The following is a 15,991-nucleotide window of genomic DNA, read 5'->3' as shown; positions in this document are numbered from 1 at the left end:
CTGAGTTGTCAGTGCAGATTGCGTCAGAAGCTGGCTGAGTGGCACTAGACAGAAGTCCAGGGTCAGGGACCTAGGCCAGCACTAAGCACTGCTGATGAAGTGGTATAGGACAGGTCAGGTGCCCAAGCGCAGCAGCAGGCTCCAGAGCTTTAGCATTGGGAATTTGTCCATGCGGAGAGCTCACGGGGATGTGGTCAGAGAGCCTGCCTGCCCACACGAGCCAGGCTGTTGAGCAGACCCTCGGTGCAGGTCTGAAGACAACTGTCACTCCCAGGTTACCTCCCACAGCCATCCTCTACAACACAAGAACATTCACCATCTCCCAAAGGCTGATTACAGCCCTGACCACCAGCAGGTCAGATGAGCGCATTATCCAAGCGCAGGGAGCTGAAGGTGCCTGCGTGGAGTGTGGGCGAGTACAGACCATCTGGCTGCATTAAAAGGCAGATTGTGAGAGGAAGTGACAAACTGAGAGAGGGCTGAGTAACTTGTCTTGCGGGGAGAACAGGCACTGCAGAAGGGTAGAGTCTTTTGCAGAGGACTAAGCCAAAGAGACAGGGAGGAGCAGAGCTGGGGGCTGAGCTACCGAACTACTGCCCCAGTGCAGCGAGCAGCCACACTTGGTGCTAATAGCAGCAAGCTGTGGGAGCACAGCAATCCACTTTCTTATAGTATGCTCTCCCCTTGGAAACCTCTCCCATGTAGTGCCTAACAAGCTCCTGAACACCTACCTCTGAACCAGCCCTTATGCTCCCATGTTACTGCTGGCCTTTTCCTAAGTTGACTTCCTCCTTACCGGGGCTTGGCAACGAACACAGCAGGGAAAGTCTCCAGCCCACCCTCCATCTGGATTCATGGCATAAGGAAGACAGTGACCCAGAGGATGAAAGGTGAGGACATCCTTTCCCAGCTAGAGAGACAGTAGCATTACAGCCAGCCAGAGACAGGACACACTGCAGCTGTAAGGGGAGTAGCAGGAGTATGGAGCAGTAGAGTGGACGAGCCCACATGCAGCCTGGTCTTGACCGTAGCAACAGGCTGAGCAGACATTGCATCTACGTCTCTCACAGCTAAAAGGGTGCCCCAAACCACTGGCTACTCAGGGGTGCGCATCCAGTTTACTGAACTGCAGATTCTTTCCCCAGCAATGCCACGCTTGCACATTTTGTCCTCGAGGCCCACAGCTCCCACTCACCTCAGTGCCCACTCACCATCCATGAAAATAATGCTGCTTATGTGGAGCATAACTCCCCCCAAAGAACTTGAAAGTACAGTCAACACTTTTGAAACTGGCCTTTGTCTCCAATCCCCTCAGCTTCTAGGGTTTTCTTCTGTTCTTAGTAGCTTTGAAAAAGATTCTCCTGGTACGATGCTCTTTGGCTGGACAGTTCCAGCAGCGAGAAGCCAAAACAAGATCCAGGAGGAGCTGTGCTTTGACACCCCTTTGCCCTTGCCTACTGCTAATTCAATGCTAGCGTGGAGCTGAAGCCTCAGCTGGATCCAGCTGAGGGATAGGGGTGATGTTCAGGGATCAGGCGCATTCATACTGAGAACATGGTCTGAATCAAAGGGGAGATGAGAAGCCCCTTGACTTTCCCATTCAATCCACACCTGGCTGAAACAACTCGTACCTCCTTGGCAGAAGCAAGGCTGTGCCCAATGATGCTGTTGAGAGACTGCACAGGACACCCCTAAAATCCCTGGCATGATGTTAGTGTTTTGCAAATTAAAGCTCCAGCAAACATTTCCCAGCAGGAGGGTGACACACAAGAGAGCTTGTTAGACCGAGGAAACAGCTTCAGCCTGCAGCTGTGCCAGAGCATCCCTCCTGCTCCAGCACTTGGTTAGATGCAGATGTCAATGCCTTAATGCTGGTCATCAGCCCACACTCTCACAGCTTAGGCACACTCCTGCCTGTCAGCTCCTTGCTTTTCTTAGCGAGAGAGGGAGGTGGCTGCACAGCCAGACTTTCCTTCTCCTGCGCAGGGAGGGAGGCAGGATTTTCACTTTGGTACAACAGCAAACGCAGAACCCTGAAGTAATTGCAAACTGCCCTTCTCCCCAACCCCATCCCCTGCCAACACCTGCCCTCCCCAGTTCTTACATGCTTTCCCACAGAAATACCTTCTTCTCAGTAAATCCGTACAGCAGTCTTCAAAATCTCCCAGGCCCAGCTCAAAGTGGATTTGAAACAGAGCCTGAAGTATTAAACAATTTCCTCTGCTCCCCCCAGGCAAACAAGACTGTAGCTGGGGACAGTAATTAGCCTGGGAAGGATCCATGAACCACTGCAGTCTCATCCACAGCTCACATCTTTGCAGACACCAGCCACAGTAGCACACCTCGGCCTTCCCCAGCACATGAGCCACCACTCCAGACATGCTCCTGCTGTGCAGGGGCAACATGGCAAGCCACATGGGGAAAAAAATAAAAGCTGGGGAGAGACAGTAGTCTCATGTGTCCCCATCATCAGCACTGAAGTTAATGAAGCTGGTGGCTGCCGGGCTGTCAGAAGTCTGACATCCTTCTACACATACCTCTCTCACCTAACTACAAACCTGGTTCATTGCTAGTGCAAGGTCCTTGTTGTCAGCGAGCGCGAAGTAATCTTCAAAGAGAAATAGCTGAACAGCAGACAGAAGTGCCATCCAGGCAAATCAAAGCAGAGCTCTGGGAACAATCAAAGGCACCTGTGATTCTACTCATTAGAAGTCATCTTGCCTTTCAGCAGATGTCCCAAGATACCAATAGAATCAAAGGCTACATTTCTTCCCACTATCTGCACAGAGAATATCCACGTCATTTCCAAACGTGGCTTAGAAGGTTTAAAGTAAGAGAGTGTTCCTTTTGGGCGTTCTGGATGATTGTGTGGGCAGGTGTAGGAGGGAAAGCAAGACACTGGACAAACAGGCTAGGAACCTGATCAGATACCAATAATGGATTGCTCATGGGATGCAAGATCCTGGTTCAAATCCCCACTGCAAGGGAATATCCCTGGTTTCCAGGGTGGTGAGAACTGCCAGCAAGTCTCTGTTCCATCCCAACACTAACAAAACCAAAGGTCAACTTTTGCAGAACTGGAAGAAAACTTGTTTCCCAGCTTCTCCTTAGCCTGCTGCTCCCTTATTCCCAAGTCCAGCTCAAGCTAAATAGCCATGAGATGACGGCAGCTTCTGGTCATTTGACCTGGCTGAGCGTGTTGGCATAAATCAACAGGCCACTCCACAGATCATTTCTAATTATTTATTTTGATTCATAATTGCACCCATTTGGAAACACTGAATACGATGCAAAATGGACACAAACGCACACGCGCGCACACACACACACCAGTCCTTTCAACAAAGCTCACGAATGTGTTTCACAAAGTTTCTTCCTAAAGCTCAGGGTGAAAAAAAAAAAAAGAAACCAAAACCACCCCATTCTCCAAGGTAGACAGTTCTTCCAAAGCCCATCATTCTTCACATTATCATTAGAGGAGTTCCATAAAGACAAGATCTTGGGAGGCTGAATTCCCGCGTTTCAGAAAGAACCTCACCTGTCCGCAGAAAGATTTTTGCTGTACAAACATCCTGATAGTGGAAGAAAATCCTAGGAAACTGTAGAGTTCTTCACTGAAAGCAATACAGGAAAACACATCCATAATCACACACGCTTCCTGCCCTTATGAGGCAATATACATTCATATAGAAGGAAAAAACCAAGCACATTATTAAGACATTAGGCAGTGAGGCAGTATCCATTTTATCTTCAAAAGAAATTTTACAGCAAATGGTTTCATTAAGACACTTGAAAACAACCTACTTTGAAGAAAAAAAAAAAAGCACCATCATAGCGTGAAGGCTGAAATGTGATTAGGAGTCACAAGCAGTGCCAACTCGGGCTCACCAGTGACTTTTGTCATTTGAGGACAAGTTAAATGGAGAAACAGTCGATGTGGGGATCTGTGACTTGCCTACAAAAAAGCACGATGTAAGAAGATACAGTTAAAGAGTGCCAAGCCACCATTTACAGGGTGTATCTAATGGTGCACAGTTCTTAGTATAGTCACCAAACAGTAGGGTGCTGGCATTTGGACACGGAGGGTTTAACACTACAACAGCAGCAACATCAGAACCCTGGCCCCTTAAGAGTTGCCCTGGTCTGCAGAAGTCCACAATACTTGTGAAATAACAAATGACTCTTAAGAGGTCATGGTTAAAGCAGGAAAAACTAATTTCCAAGTCTGGGCAGAGAAACATCGCGGCTAGCTATTACCAAAATCCTTCCCTGCTTCTGGCCAGCTCTAGGTTCTCTCTTCTTACACAGGGAAAACTTTTCAGGGCCAGCAGGGTACTACTGTTTTCTGCACTGCCAGGTACATGCATACAGTATTTACAGGTGAGACACTGGTCCTTGCCTCAAGGCCACACACACATGACTCAAGTCACCTGTCAAATGCAGCCTGCTCCCACTGCTCCAACACCCAGACAGCACGGATCTAGGCAGCTACTAACACAGTGAGCCTGAGGACTGACTCTTTATGCCTAGGTTTTAACATTTTTCTACCAGCATGGCCAATAACAAGCTCAGCAAGAAAATACTCAGAAGAGAAATTGTCCTTTAGTGCACAAGAGATCACAACAGTCTGCCCTTGCTATAAGTGCAAAAGGGAGCGTTACCCTTCGAGGACTGCTTGCTAATTCTCAGGGCTATTAAAAGAAGAGCTCCAAAGCACGCATCTGAAGCTCGCAACTCTTCCGCCCTTTTAGATACCTTTTAGATATCCTGTTACTTTATGCTTCCCATCTCCCAAGGCATTCACAAGGTAAATCCTCTCAGAAAGAAGCCAGGACAGTAAACATAAGCCATATCCTTAAAGAAAAGGTCACCACTGCTATGCAGATTACAGCCACCTGAACTTCCTATTCACTGGGGAATCAGCACTGCACACTCCTCATAAAAAAAACCCAGCCTTGCAACCCCTTCAGTCTCCTGAATGGTTCCATTTCCCTCTGGAGTGAGTGCAAAAATAAATTTTATGTTAGCACTTTACCCCCACTATATTGAAGTGGGCTTGACCATGGTATGGATGGAATGGTTACATTAGTCCAGGATCCTTTGCTCCTAATCTGCACTCCAAAGTCCACGCTGCCTGGGAGAACACCACTGAGAGTGTCTCGGTGTAAGCAGTTCAAATGAAGTCTCCCATGCCAGAGCTCACTAAGAGACAAGGGACAAGACTACACTGACAGACAGGCCGCAAAGTAGTAACCAGTCTCTGCCTGTGGGAGAAAGCGAGCACAACAGGGTCAGGCACTGCCAGGGAAATGATCTGCGATCTGCTCAGCTTTCTCCCCACCAGGAGTAGCAGGACTCTGAGAAACCGCTTATCTCAAACCTGTAAACACTCCCAGAGCTCGTTCAGCTCACGGGCGCACGATTGATTTCTGCACATGAAACTCACAGGGACAGAGGGGTTGGCTACCTCCACTGCAGGGGTTCGTTTAGCCCAGGAGGTCATTCTGCCTTAATCTTCCCAAGCGCCAGCAGGATGAGATCTGAGAAGATCACAAACCTGCTAGCCCACCGCATCCTTGTCTCCAGGGTTGCCAAGCTCCAATTCATCTCAGCAGGCACCACAAAATGCATACGTGCCATGGAAACATTTACAGACAACTCATGTGGAGGCAAGGTCTTTGTGTGAATTTAAACTCCCAGGGTCAGGCTCTAAGCTCCAAACACTCGGGTCATAAGGGAACAGTTAGCACAGTCCAGCTGGCTGCCTTTTTCTTCATGTTAGGGCAAGGGAAGTGGTCAGAAACCTCTTAGTGTGTTCAGTGAGAGATGGGAAGCAAGAGAGGTGTTGTTCCCTTTACCTCCTTATAAAGGATTGCTCAGTGGATGAAAAGGGGTAAGAGGAAATAAGGGACACTCAGTAAGTCAGTAACTCTTTCTGCACAGCCACGTTCCAACTGCAGCTGCTCCTCAATTATCTGCTGGTTATAGAAAGTTCCACTTGAGGAAATCAAACAGTGCAAAGAGGGACATGGTCTTCACCTTAAACTGGGACACGTAATCAGGAGCACACACACCAAATATGGCAGGGATCTCAAGGGACACCCCCAACCCTGCTACCTTTTGGCACCATGCACCATCCATCCGTTCTTCAGAGATAATGCACAGCAGCGCACAGTGAATTTGTATCACTCAGCCAACATCCGCCAGCTGCCTGCCCACAGAAGTGAAGTCATGTCCATGCTGCACACACCATCTAAAAACATCAGTAGCTAGGACAAAGCTCTTTACTCTGCTTCTGCATCTTAGGCCCAACCCGTAACTCTTGTGCCATGGTCCCAGGCTTTTCCAGCCAGACCTTTCCTATTTTTGCAGGGCTAACAACATACACAAAGGGTTTAAAACAAAAAACCAAGAAAAAAAATCCCACCCACAAAACCCACAAACCATCACCACCAAAACCTTGTGATTTCAGCTGAAGGTCAAGTCTGGACAATATTACAGTTGCAGGCTGATGAGGACCAAGTGGCATTCTTGCAGAGCACATTTAACACATTCATTCACCTGCCAGTGCAGGTCATCTACCCCAAAACCACACAGCTCCAACACATCCTCTCCCTACATACACAGAGACTGAACTGTTCCTTGACTTCCTGGCTTGAGAAAACAGATCTACAGTCAGGCAGCTCCACAGTGACTGGGCTGAGAGGAGACAGGATCGCCGTGTTATTAGCAACACAACCGACCAAGAAGCTACCTACCAAAAAAGCTGTTAGCAGAATTGCCTACTGTCCCACAGACTCCCTTCTCCCACAGAGGGAGAGACAAAGGTAGTTTCCATAAAGCTACAGTAACACCAGACAGCACTCTTGTTTTCCCCTCAGAGTCCACTGTTACGTGTTGCTTCAAAACATCTCCTTCTTACTTGGTATATTTACCTGCTGTCTCATGCCACAATCCATAATCGGAGCAGAAACACTTTGAGGGAGATGAGCCAAGCCTTCAAACCAACAGAGACCCAGCCTGCAGAAGGAACGACGAGATCGAAGATGACAGTGTCTTCTCACCCAGTCAGACAGATGGGGATGTACTAACAACCGTAGGGGTCAAGAGGTGAAGGGATCTTACAAAGCCCTACAGGAACGTTGCTCACAAAGGCACTTAATACAAGCATGTATACAGCTGGATGGAATAGAAGGTAGAGAAAAAAATAAATAAATAAATGCACCAGAGAGGAGGGAGCTACTCAGTGACTGCCTAGACAGTCTCTTTTAGCCAAACAGCCTGGCTTCTACGGTGGTCCATCTGTTACCTGTATCAAAAGTCCACCTTCCTGACATCTCTGAAATGTCACACACAGGTACAAGCCATGGATTCCTTAACCTTTGCAGGAACCAGTGCACGCTCTGAAGTCCAGCCACAGGTTCCTCTTGATGCCAGGGTTCGCATGTAACAAAAACTCAAGTTCTCAAAACCTTGTGCTCTTCTTCCTGTTGAGCTGAGCTGCACAAAGTTTCCCACAGTGGAAAAAGGCAGCAGGCTCCTTCTCTCCGGGTTTGTGCATATGGCTTACCGCTTTCTGCATCCTATTGCTGGCTGACAGCACACGAAGAACCATTCTGCCTGGGAAAGCCTCTGATATTGTCAGTCATGGGACAGGCAGCCCAAACACCGACCATGAAGGAAAGGTGTGGGAGAAGGGAGTCCTAGTGGAAGGGGCCGTTCCCCTGCTAAAGAAAGTCAGTCAACATCATCTGCAGAAAGAGGGGTGTCACACGATGTCTTCAGCAGAGCGCTGTGGAGGAGAAGACCCTAGGCTCAAGAAATGGCCCCAGTTGCATAGGAAACCCCTGTTATACTGGCCAGTGTCTATCACTAACCCACCCAGGAGCCTGCGCCCAGTGTTGTCCCGCAGAGCCAGCCGAGCTTCCCTCTCGGTCACGTTGTAGCTGATGTTCAACAGCTGGATAAGGAGGATGTATCCCATGCCAGCTGTTACAATGGCACAGTACCACACACAGGTGAACGACAGAGCAGAGCTGGCAGCAGGGAAAAAGATGGGAAGGAAGCCATTTAGTTTTGGAGCAGCTGCTTTAGAGTGACTTTCCCTGGTAATCACTACCCTTTCAAATCCCTGTCTACATCTGCCACAGTGATCTCAGTTTGGTGCTTTCATCAGATAATCCTTAAAGGCTTTCTCAAAATTAAAGCTTCAGGGCTTACTTAATGAGAGCTTTTAGAGCTACCAGAGCTACTCTTGCACATTGCTATCACGCTACCTAGCTCTTTACTCTTACTGTTGTAAAGGCACTCAGTCTTTATTTAAGGACGCAATGATGCTCACACTAGATAGATCATGAAATGGAGTACAGAAGAAGGTGGAGTCACTTGTGCTAGTGTACTCTGCCCATCAATGGTAGTGCCAGTCTCTGACCTCATGTCCAACACTTTTTGCCACCCTTCCTGCCAGACAAGGCATATTAACGCTGTCTGTTCTCAGCACATAACTCAGAGGAACAGTCACTAGATAAACAGTGAGGGATGAGAGGGAGAGACGGCACGCAGATTCCAGATTGTCAGGCCATTACCTGCATCTGGAGGCAAACATATTTAAGGTGTATCTATATAGGACGCAATAAATAAAGACTTCAAATCCCAGCTCCTCCAACAACTTTTTCCAAATAAATGGTGAGCTCTCTCTGAGTCTCAGGCTCCCCACCTTGGCAAAAGCAGTAATGCATCCCTGCTTTCCACAGCTTTTTAGGGAGCACTTTTTGGTCAGGTTTGACAGCCAACAGCACTGGCCTAGAGCACAGAATGAGGAACACGAGCTAAGCTGCCTGACCAAGCCCGTTCCCACCCCAGCTCTCTCCCAGACAGATGTCTCACCTGTAGTCGGAATAGGCCCCGGGGCAGTAGAACAATGCCACAAACGGAGTTCGACCCCTACAGATGGTGTGCAAGGTCAACGTAATCCCATATACAGAGGTGAGCATGAAGAAGGAGAGCGCAAGGATGAATGCTTGGTGGTTCTGCTCCCCTACACAGCTGTTAATCCTCCAAAAGGAAAGAAGAGATTACTTTACTTAAAAAGAAAAGAAACAGGTTTTTCCTTCCTCTTCCCTCCCCCAGCTGTCAGAGAACCTCATTTCCAAGGTGCTTCTATACAACACAGACTAAGAACTTTGAAACACATTCAGAGAAGCTTTATAGCTTTTTATAGAAAGGTTATAGGCACAAGTCAATAGACCAGTAGGGTAATGGTGGTAGATCGCTTGCCTCAAACTTTCCGCAAGTGTAGTATCCTTTGCTGAGACAGATCTATACCCTACTGCTCCTTGGTTTCAGTACTGCATGCACACAAGCACCTTTGGGTTCCCTTACCCCAGGAAAGCACTACTGCAAGTTAACTGAAGGATTGCTAGTGCTCCACAGACCAAATTAAAAAAAAAAACAAAAACAAAAAACAAACCAACCCCCCACCCCCAAAACCCCCCAATCAAAACAAACAAAAAAAAATAAAACCCCCAGATGAAAACCAGTAAAGAACCAAAGGCAATTCTGAAGTGTGCTGTAAAAGTTATCAGCTATCCGGTCAACCCACTTACAGTAAAGTTTAAATTGTTCTTTACAACGGTAAGTACAAATTTACTGTTTTAAAGAACACCACCAGGTCTTGCAAGTAACAAAAGCAACCCCATTTGACAGAGTCTGTAAAAAAAGAAGCTCACTTAAAAAGGGGCAGGGAGGGGGCAGAGAGAACAGACAGTAGCCTCAGCAGCGCAAAAACCTACCAGACACAGTGATGGTCCAGTCTCCTTACACACCTGCCGCAAAGCCGGCAGTGCCCTGCTCGGGCTGGTCTGACCAGCTGGCATTTAGTGCACCAGTCCTTTTTCACACCTTCTGGCTCCCCAGCTGACATCCTGGAATAGCCTTTGGCCTCCCCATTCACAGCACGGCTGCTGGCAGTTCCCGACATGGTGACACCGTGGAGCCCGTTGGAGCTCCCTCTAACACTCTTGTTGGGCAAACCCTGGTGCGATGACTTCTCATTGCTTGCTGGGATGGGAAGGTAGCCAGGGTCTTTCTTGGCTCGAGACAGGGCCGCAAGCATAAGAATTAACCCGCAGGTGAGAGCGACCACTTGGGAATAGCCCACGTGGCCTCGGGGAACCACCTCCTGGAGAAAGACATAGTACATGTAGCCCAAGGAGAAGAGCCCCAGGCTCAAGAAGAAGAGAGTCCGTTCCTTCCTCCTGTGGGTGAGGTAGTAATACCACAGCACCAGCACGGGCAGAGATGTCAGGATGACGAGACCCAGCAGGAAGTGCAGAGCGGCAACGTGGAGGAAGACGGGCAGCAGAACGAGAGGCGGCACGAGGCTGACGTTGATCTTCACGGCCCCCGCGAACCAAGGGACCCGCACCCGGTCCGCGACGGTGTCGACAATTCTTTCCAGAGTTCCCGGGGCCAGGGATTTGCACGTCAGCCACCTGTTAGGGGGGAAAGCACAGACGCCGGCTAGCAGGCGGGCAGCCCAGGCCCTTCCCCTGCCTCGTCCCGCTCCTGCGGCCGGTGCCGGGGCGGCCCCCGCCCGCCTTCCCCCGTCCCTCTCTGCCGTCGAGTGTCCCGAGAAGCGGCGCGCAGCTCCCCTCCCCTCAGGGCGGCAGCCCCGCGGGGGACACCGGCTAGCCCACGGGGCTTCCCGTGAGGCGAGGGGGACGGACACTCACAGCCCCCCGTCCCCGCCGCCGGGAGGGGGGGGTGGGGGGGTGGGTCTCTCAGCCGGACCGCTCGCCGGGCGGCGGCCGGTCAGGCGCGGAGCCGGCGGGGCGGGTGTGTGGGAGCCGTTACCTCTCGCAGCCCTCGTCCAGGTCCTCGCAGTCGCAGCAGCACGCCGCCAGGTGGTTCCTCTGGCCCCTCCGGTCCACGTACTCGCAGCAGCAGAGGGGCTCCTCCATCGCCGCCCGCCGCGCCCTTCCCCGCGACCCTCCCTCAGCCGCCGCCGGGCCGGGGACGCGTCCCTCACGGCAGCGCCGCCGCGGCAGCCGCCCGGCCCCGCCCCCGCCGCCAGCCGCAGGTGCCTCGCGCCCGCCACCGCCTCCTCCACGGCGGCCCCGCCCCCTTCGGCGGAGCCCGGCCGCCATTGGCCGCCCGCGCCCCGAGCGTCTCCCGAACGCGGAGGTGTGCGGGCGGGGGGGGGGGAAGCGTGTGTGTGTGTGTGTGTGTGTGTGTGTGTGAGGGGACACCCCCCCCCTCACCCGCCCCGGGCCCATCCACCTGACGGCGGAATGGCCCAATGCCTGCCCGGCGGGGGCGGGGCTGGCCGTGACGCGACGGTACCTGGCTTAAAGGGCCAGCGCAACAGGTGGCGGCCGCGGGAGGCGGGGGGGGCACCGCGGGGTCCCGCCGCCCCCAGGTCCCGCGGCTGGGGAAGGGCCCCGAGCCAGCCCCGTCTCCCCTCTGCAGACGGGGGAAGCAAGACTGATCAGCTTTGCCGTTCCCCGGGGTTGGACACGCATGGCTGGGAAAGTTTCCCCACCTGGCACAGCCCCCACGCATGTTTAAATCTTGCCCGTGAAGGGTTTGGTCCCAGAACCCGGCTTTTTGGGACTCAAGCACCCACACACACATCCCCTCGCCTACCCCGGGCTGCAAGCCAGGGGAGCATCACTGCAAGGATTTGCACCGCTGCAAGACGGACTGAGCACCACCGCAGCCAGCACTGCCCTGCAGCCACGGCTGTTGCCGTTTCCCTCGCTTTTTAATTTTTATTTTCATTTTCCTTCTCTCAGCCTGTCTCAAAACAGCTTGCAGCCAGAAGAAAAGGTGTTTCATCATCAGTGGGCACACCATACTAAAGAACTAAAGAGCAGCCCTCGACGGAGGGAAAATACCGAGGGCTGAAATTTTTCTGGGAGAGCTAGAAACATATGGCAGAAGGCAGACTGCCAAAGCTCGCAGTATGCAAGAGATTTAGCAAAGAGGTATCAAGCGCTTTCCCGTTTAGTTAATTAATCTTAAAAATATTAATCCCTAGAGATGGTGACTTGTTTTACAAGGTCCCCATAGCTAAAAAAAGCATATAAAGATTCTGTGGCTGCGAAACCACAACTTGTTCTTTTTCCTCCAAAACACTCTTTGCTGTCAGTCATTTTTTAAGATGACATAAAATGCTGCAATTTCATTAAAGACAAGTCCAGCTCTCTGCTGAGGGCGTCCTCCCCTCCTCCAAAGTTTGCAGATCTGTTAACCAGCAGTACAACTGCCCTCGCTCACTCACCGTGGGATTTGAGAGCTCTGCACTGTTTGTAAGCAAGACTCCCCAAGGCTGGCAGGAGGGACAGATCGCCAGGTTACGGGAACGCAGAACCCAACTTACTTCTTCCAGAAACCTTTATTCCATGCAGCTTTTGAGCCAAATAGTAAAGAGTCCGAAGGTGACAGTTACAATCCCCACCCCACAAGTCCTCACACACACATCTGTTCTTCCAACATCTTGAATGGAAAGCTGATGTGGGTATTAACTCTCAGTCTTGCCGCTCTGTGTCCTGTTCAAGTGATCAAAGCTTCTTTGGAGCATGGAAAGGGAGATCTTTAGCTGTGAAGATAAAACCATCATATCCCCCCAATTACTTAGTCTCCTGCATGGGTGAGTGATACCAGGAAAATAATGTCTCCCTCCTCCTTTTCTTTTAAAGATCTCATGCAATTTCCTCCTCCCTGTTTCTATAAACAGTTGCCTTACTGTGCTCTCCTAACAGCTGTACTCTGTACAGTTAGTAATTACTAACAGTCCAGCAAGATAAAGTCTTAACACCTCGCCAGACAATAGTGCAGAAGGTAAGCCACCCAACTCATTTTTAGTCACAGTTAGTGTTCATAGCAAATAGTCTAAGGAACATGGCAGCAAAGCGTGAATTTTCTTTTAATACCTGGCCCTCCCAGTGCATTTGGGTGCACAAAACATGTTTAGATTATCGACAACCGTCAGAAAACACATGGTAACAGGCACTAAGATGTGTCATGACTTCCAGACAAAAGTGTTATTTGGGATGAAAAAGGTGGTTGAATTCTCTCTCTCTCCCTTTTTTTTTTTTTTTTTTTTTCACTCTGTGTGTTCAAAAAGCAGTTTAAGACTTCAGAATTAGGAATTGTTTAGGTAGTAAGCAGAGACAATGAAAAGGGTGTGGAAACAAGGAAATTCATTTCTACAGTGAAATTTCCAGCACTCAGAAGCTTTTTTCAAGCTGTGATCAAAATGGTTAATAGATTAATAGCAATTTTGTGTGCAGAGACACCTCTGAACAAGGAGTATAAAAAATGGCTTCTTTTTCTACCCTCCTTTAGTGCGTGGGAGAACACAGAGCAAACTGGTGATGGATAGAGGTACATGTGAACTCCCCCACAGCTTTCCTAATCTAATAATTTATTCTGTCACATTTTAAGATTTAATAAAAGAACTTAAAATCAGAACATTCATAGGTTATAAGTAAAAAACAGAAAGTATGAATTTACTGTCCTTCACTTACTGAGTTGAAATTTCAGCCTAGGGGTTTACCAATATTGGACTTCAGAGTCAGAGAGACAAAACAACATTCAACAAGTTCATTTTTTATATAGCATTTGTAGTATGTAAGAGCCTGAAGTGTAAGTTACTGAGAAGGAGGATTAAATCCATAGCTATGGAGCCTCTCAGAAACATACGGTCTGTAGAATTTACTTGTTTTTCACTGGAGATTAGGTGACCCATTCATACCAAGGCTAAATGAAGCTCTCACCAATATCTAGAAGAGTAGCGGGGAGCAAAAGCCAGGATAAACCAGAATGAAGAAACCCCATAATGAGATGGGCAAATACTTAACATGTTTTGAGTCTTCTTAGACGAGAGGATCTGTTTTGAATTAATGCAGTCTTTGCTTTGTCATGATTCAGAACTGCATCAACACATCTCATCAATACAGGTACTTGACAGGTTTAAGAAAATTGACACGAATATTTAATCTTAGTCCAAAAAAAAAAAAAACAACCACCTTTCAACCCAAAACATCACAAACGTGAGTGTTGCCCATGTACCAAATTCAAGCCTAGGACAAAACAGGTCAAGGAGCAATGAAAACTTCAGTTAGCACCAGAAGACATCAAACAAAAGCTATGACAGCATAAGGGAAAAAACTTGAATTGTTGAGAAACAAGAACATCACCAGGAAAGACTGGCAGACCTACCTGCTCAAGCATTTCAATTGAGTCTCTTAAAACTCCCTTCACGTGTTTAACCTGTTCTTTATCATATTGAGGGATCTCCTCTTTTGATACCATTTCTGGTGATATGCTGAAAGAGAATGAGATTACATCAGAAACATGAAACAAGCACCTCCATGGCTTTCTAAAAGCAACTGTTCTCTGTGACCATTGCTCTGCCATTGCTAAAAGCATCCTTTTCCAAAAGCCACATAAAAACCTGCCTATAGTTGAATTTCGATCCCTGTTGCCTTGAAGATGCTGCCTCAGACCTTTATAGACAACAGCCACAAAGAACAAATGTGCTCGCATTATGTCTGCAATGTAAGTTCTCACACTTCAGAGGGCAAGATCTTTCTTATGAAGAAAGTAACTCTAATCAGTTCTGAGACGATCACTATGGGAGGTCGCCACACCACTTCCATACTCAAGATCAGGTTATGGTTTTTAACATGTTTGCTGATACCATATTCAAGAAAGGAAGCAACATCTAAGCCTCTTCTGTGTGTCTGAATACAAAAGGCACCTAATATGGAAGTTTGAGGAGGAGAGGAGATTTAGCAGGAGACTCACAGAAAGAGGCTAAAAAGCTAAATGAATCTCTAACGTTACATTTGACATCACGCTGGTTCACACAGGATGAAGTGAACACTTTGGTTCCGTGATCAGCACTATGATATTCACAGAAGATGAGTCACAGCAGGGTGATAAATGCAAGCTAAGGTTAACACTCCCCCAAAAAACAGCTTGTCAAAGGAGAAACTTATTACTGCAAGATGCAGTCAGACATGTCACTGGATATCAGCATAGACCACAGACGAGCAGCAAGCCCCAACAGCTTTTAAAGACTTACCACCGAGTTTCATTGTTCAAAATTTATTTTAGATCAGATTCTCACATAAGCTGAGGAAGAAAGAAAGCAAAGATTGTGAATTCAACTTACTTCAAAGAGCTTTCTTCCTGAAGTTGGACGTGATAGAGGGACTGAGCTGCATGCTCTATCTTTGACAGTTTGAGAAAGAGTGTTACATTCAGCAAGACCAAAACCAGCAAACTGCAGGGAGAAGAGAACAAAAATCAAGTCCTGTAACAATTTCAGTTGCAATGCTACAGAAACAAGATCTGGGCTAAAAACAGCTAAGAAAGAGAATCCTTCTGGGAGAAATAAAAGGTATGGGGCAGCACTATACTGAAAATAAAGATCTATCCAAAAAATTCTTAGCAGTTAGCATTAAGCTGTGTAATAGCAACCAATAGGAGCGACAACAGTGTCTCCTCTTGGAACTTTTAAAACTAGGAGTGAGTTCTAGACTTTTTTTTATAGGATCAGACCTGTATTGGTTTTGTGTGGCAAGGTTTTGGTACCGGGGGGGTTACAGGGGTGGCTTCTGTAAGAAGCTGCTGGAAGCTTCCCCTGTGTTCGAGAGTGCCCATACCAGCCGGCTCTAAGACAGACCCGCCGCCGGCCAAGGCCGACCCAATCAGCGATAGTGGTAACGCCTCTGTGATAACATTTTTAAGAAGGAAAAAAAAGTTGGGATGGAGGTATTCGGCAGCTGGAGAGAGGAGTGAGAACATGTAAGAGAAACAACCCTGCGGACACCAAGGTCAGTGAAGAAGGAGGGGGAGGAGATGCTCCAGGCGCCGGAGCAGAGATTCCCCTGCAGCCCGTGGGGAAGACCATGGTGAGGCAGGCTGTCCCCCTGCAGTCCATGGAGGTCCACGGTGGAGCAGATATCCACCTGCAGCC

The 15,991-nt window shown here is 48.8% G+C and overlaps 2 protein-coding genes across 7 annotated transcripts in view; both read right to left on the bottom strand.

Moving 5' to 3' along the window:
- Nucleotides 1-3,231: 3,231 nt before the first annotated feature.
- Nucleotides 3,232-10,971, bottom strand: ZDHHC23 (zinc finger DHHC-type palmitoyltransferase 23). Of its 3 annotated transcripts, XR_008236259.1 has the most exons (5): nucleotides 10,855-10,971; nucleotides 9,792-10,493; nucleotides 8,887-9,054; nucleotides 7,571-8,036; nucleotides 3,232-7,020 (listed from the first exon to the last, which is right to left on the bottom strand). XR_008236259.1 is itself a non-coding variant. In XM_052794322.1 (4 exons), exons 1-4 carry the CDS (start codon nucleotides 10,959-10,961, stop codon nucleotides 7,769-7,771), a joined length of 1,245 nt encoding a protein of 414 aa, XP_052650282.1. In that variant the 5' UTR covers nucleotides 10,962-10,971; the 3' UTR covers nucleotides 3,232-7,768. The 3 variants fall into 3 exon arrangements, 2 of the variants coding, with proteins under 2 accessions (XP_052650282.1, XP_052650283.1); XM_052794322.1 differs by having other exon boundaries at nucleotides 3,232-8,036; XM_052794323.1 differs by having other exon boundaries at nucleotides 3,232-7,792.
- A 1,407-nt stretch (nucleotides 10,972-12,378) lies between these two features.
- The window catches only part of GRAMD1C (GRAM domain containing 1C), a 55,504-nt gene continuing 51,891 nt past the window's right edge, over nucleotides 12,379-15,991 (bottom strand). For all 4 annotated transcript variants that reach the window (XM_052794313.1, XM_052794314.1, XM_052794315.1 and 1 more), the window contains 3 exons: nucleotides 15,185-15,295; nucleotides 14,227-14,332; nucleotides 12,379-12,601 (listed from right to left, as the gene is read on the bottom strand). In XM_052794313.1, the coding sequence (XP_052650273.1) occupies nucleotides 12,524-12,601; nucleotides 14,227-14,332; nucleotides 15,185-15,295 (295 nt within the window). In that variant the 3' untranslated portion in view covers nucleotides 12,379-12,523. The remainder of the gene's footprint in view (nucleotides 12,602-14,226; nucleotides 14,333-15,184; nucleotides 15,296-15,991) is intronic.

This window comes from Harpia harpyja, chromosome 8, assembly GCF_026419915.1.
Source record: "Harpia harpyja isolate bHarHar1 chromosome 8, bHarHar1 primary haplotype, whole genome shotgun sequence".
NCBI lineage: Eukaryota > Metazoa > Chordata > Aves > Accipitriformes > Accipitridae > Harpia > Harpia harpyja.
The sequence above is the reverse complement of the archived record's forward strand: the minus strand, read 5'-3'. Positions and strand labels throughout refer to the sequence as shown.

Bases quoted from the DNA above. Each gene is read 5' to 3' on its own strand.
- ZDHHC23 (XM_052794322.1), bottom strand. From the start codon at position 10,961: ATGGAGGAGCCCCTCTGCTGCTGCGAGTACGTGGACCGGAGGGGCCAG. The intron at 9,055-9,791 runs GTAGGTTTTTGC...TTCCTTTTGGAG, and splicing joins CTGGACCATCACTGTGTCTG to GATTAACAGCTGTGTAGGGG. The intron at 8,037-8,886 runs GTGAGACATCTG...CCCTGCTGCCAG, and splicing joins GGGGCCTATTCCGACTACAG to CTCTGCTCTGTCGTTCACCT.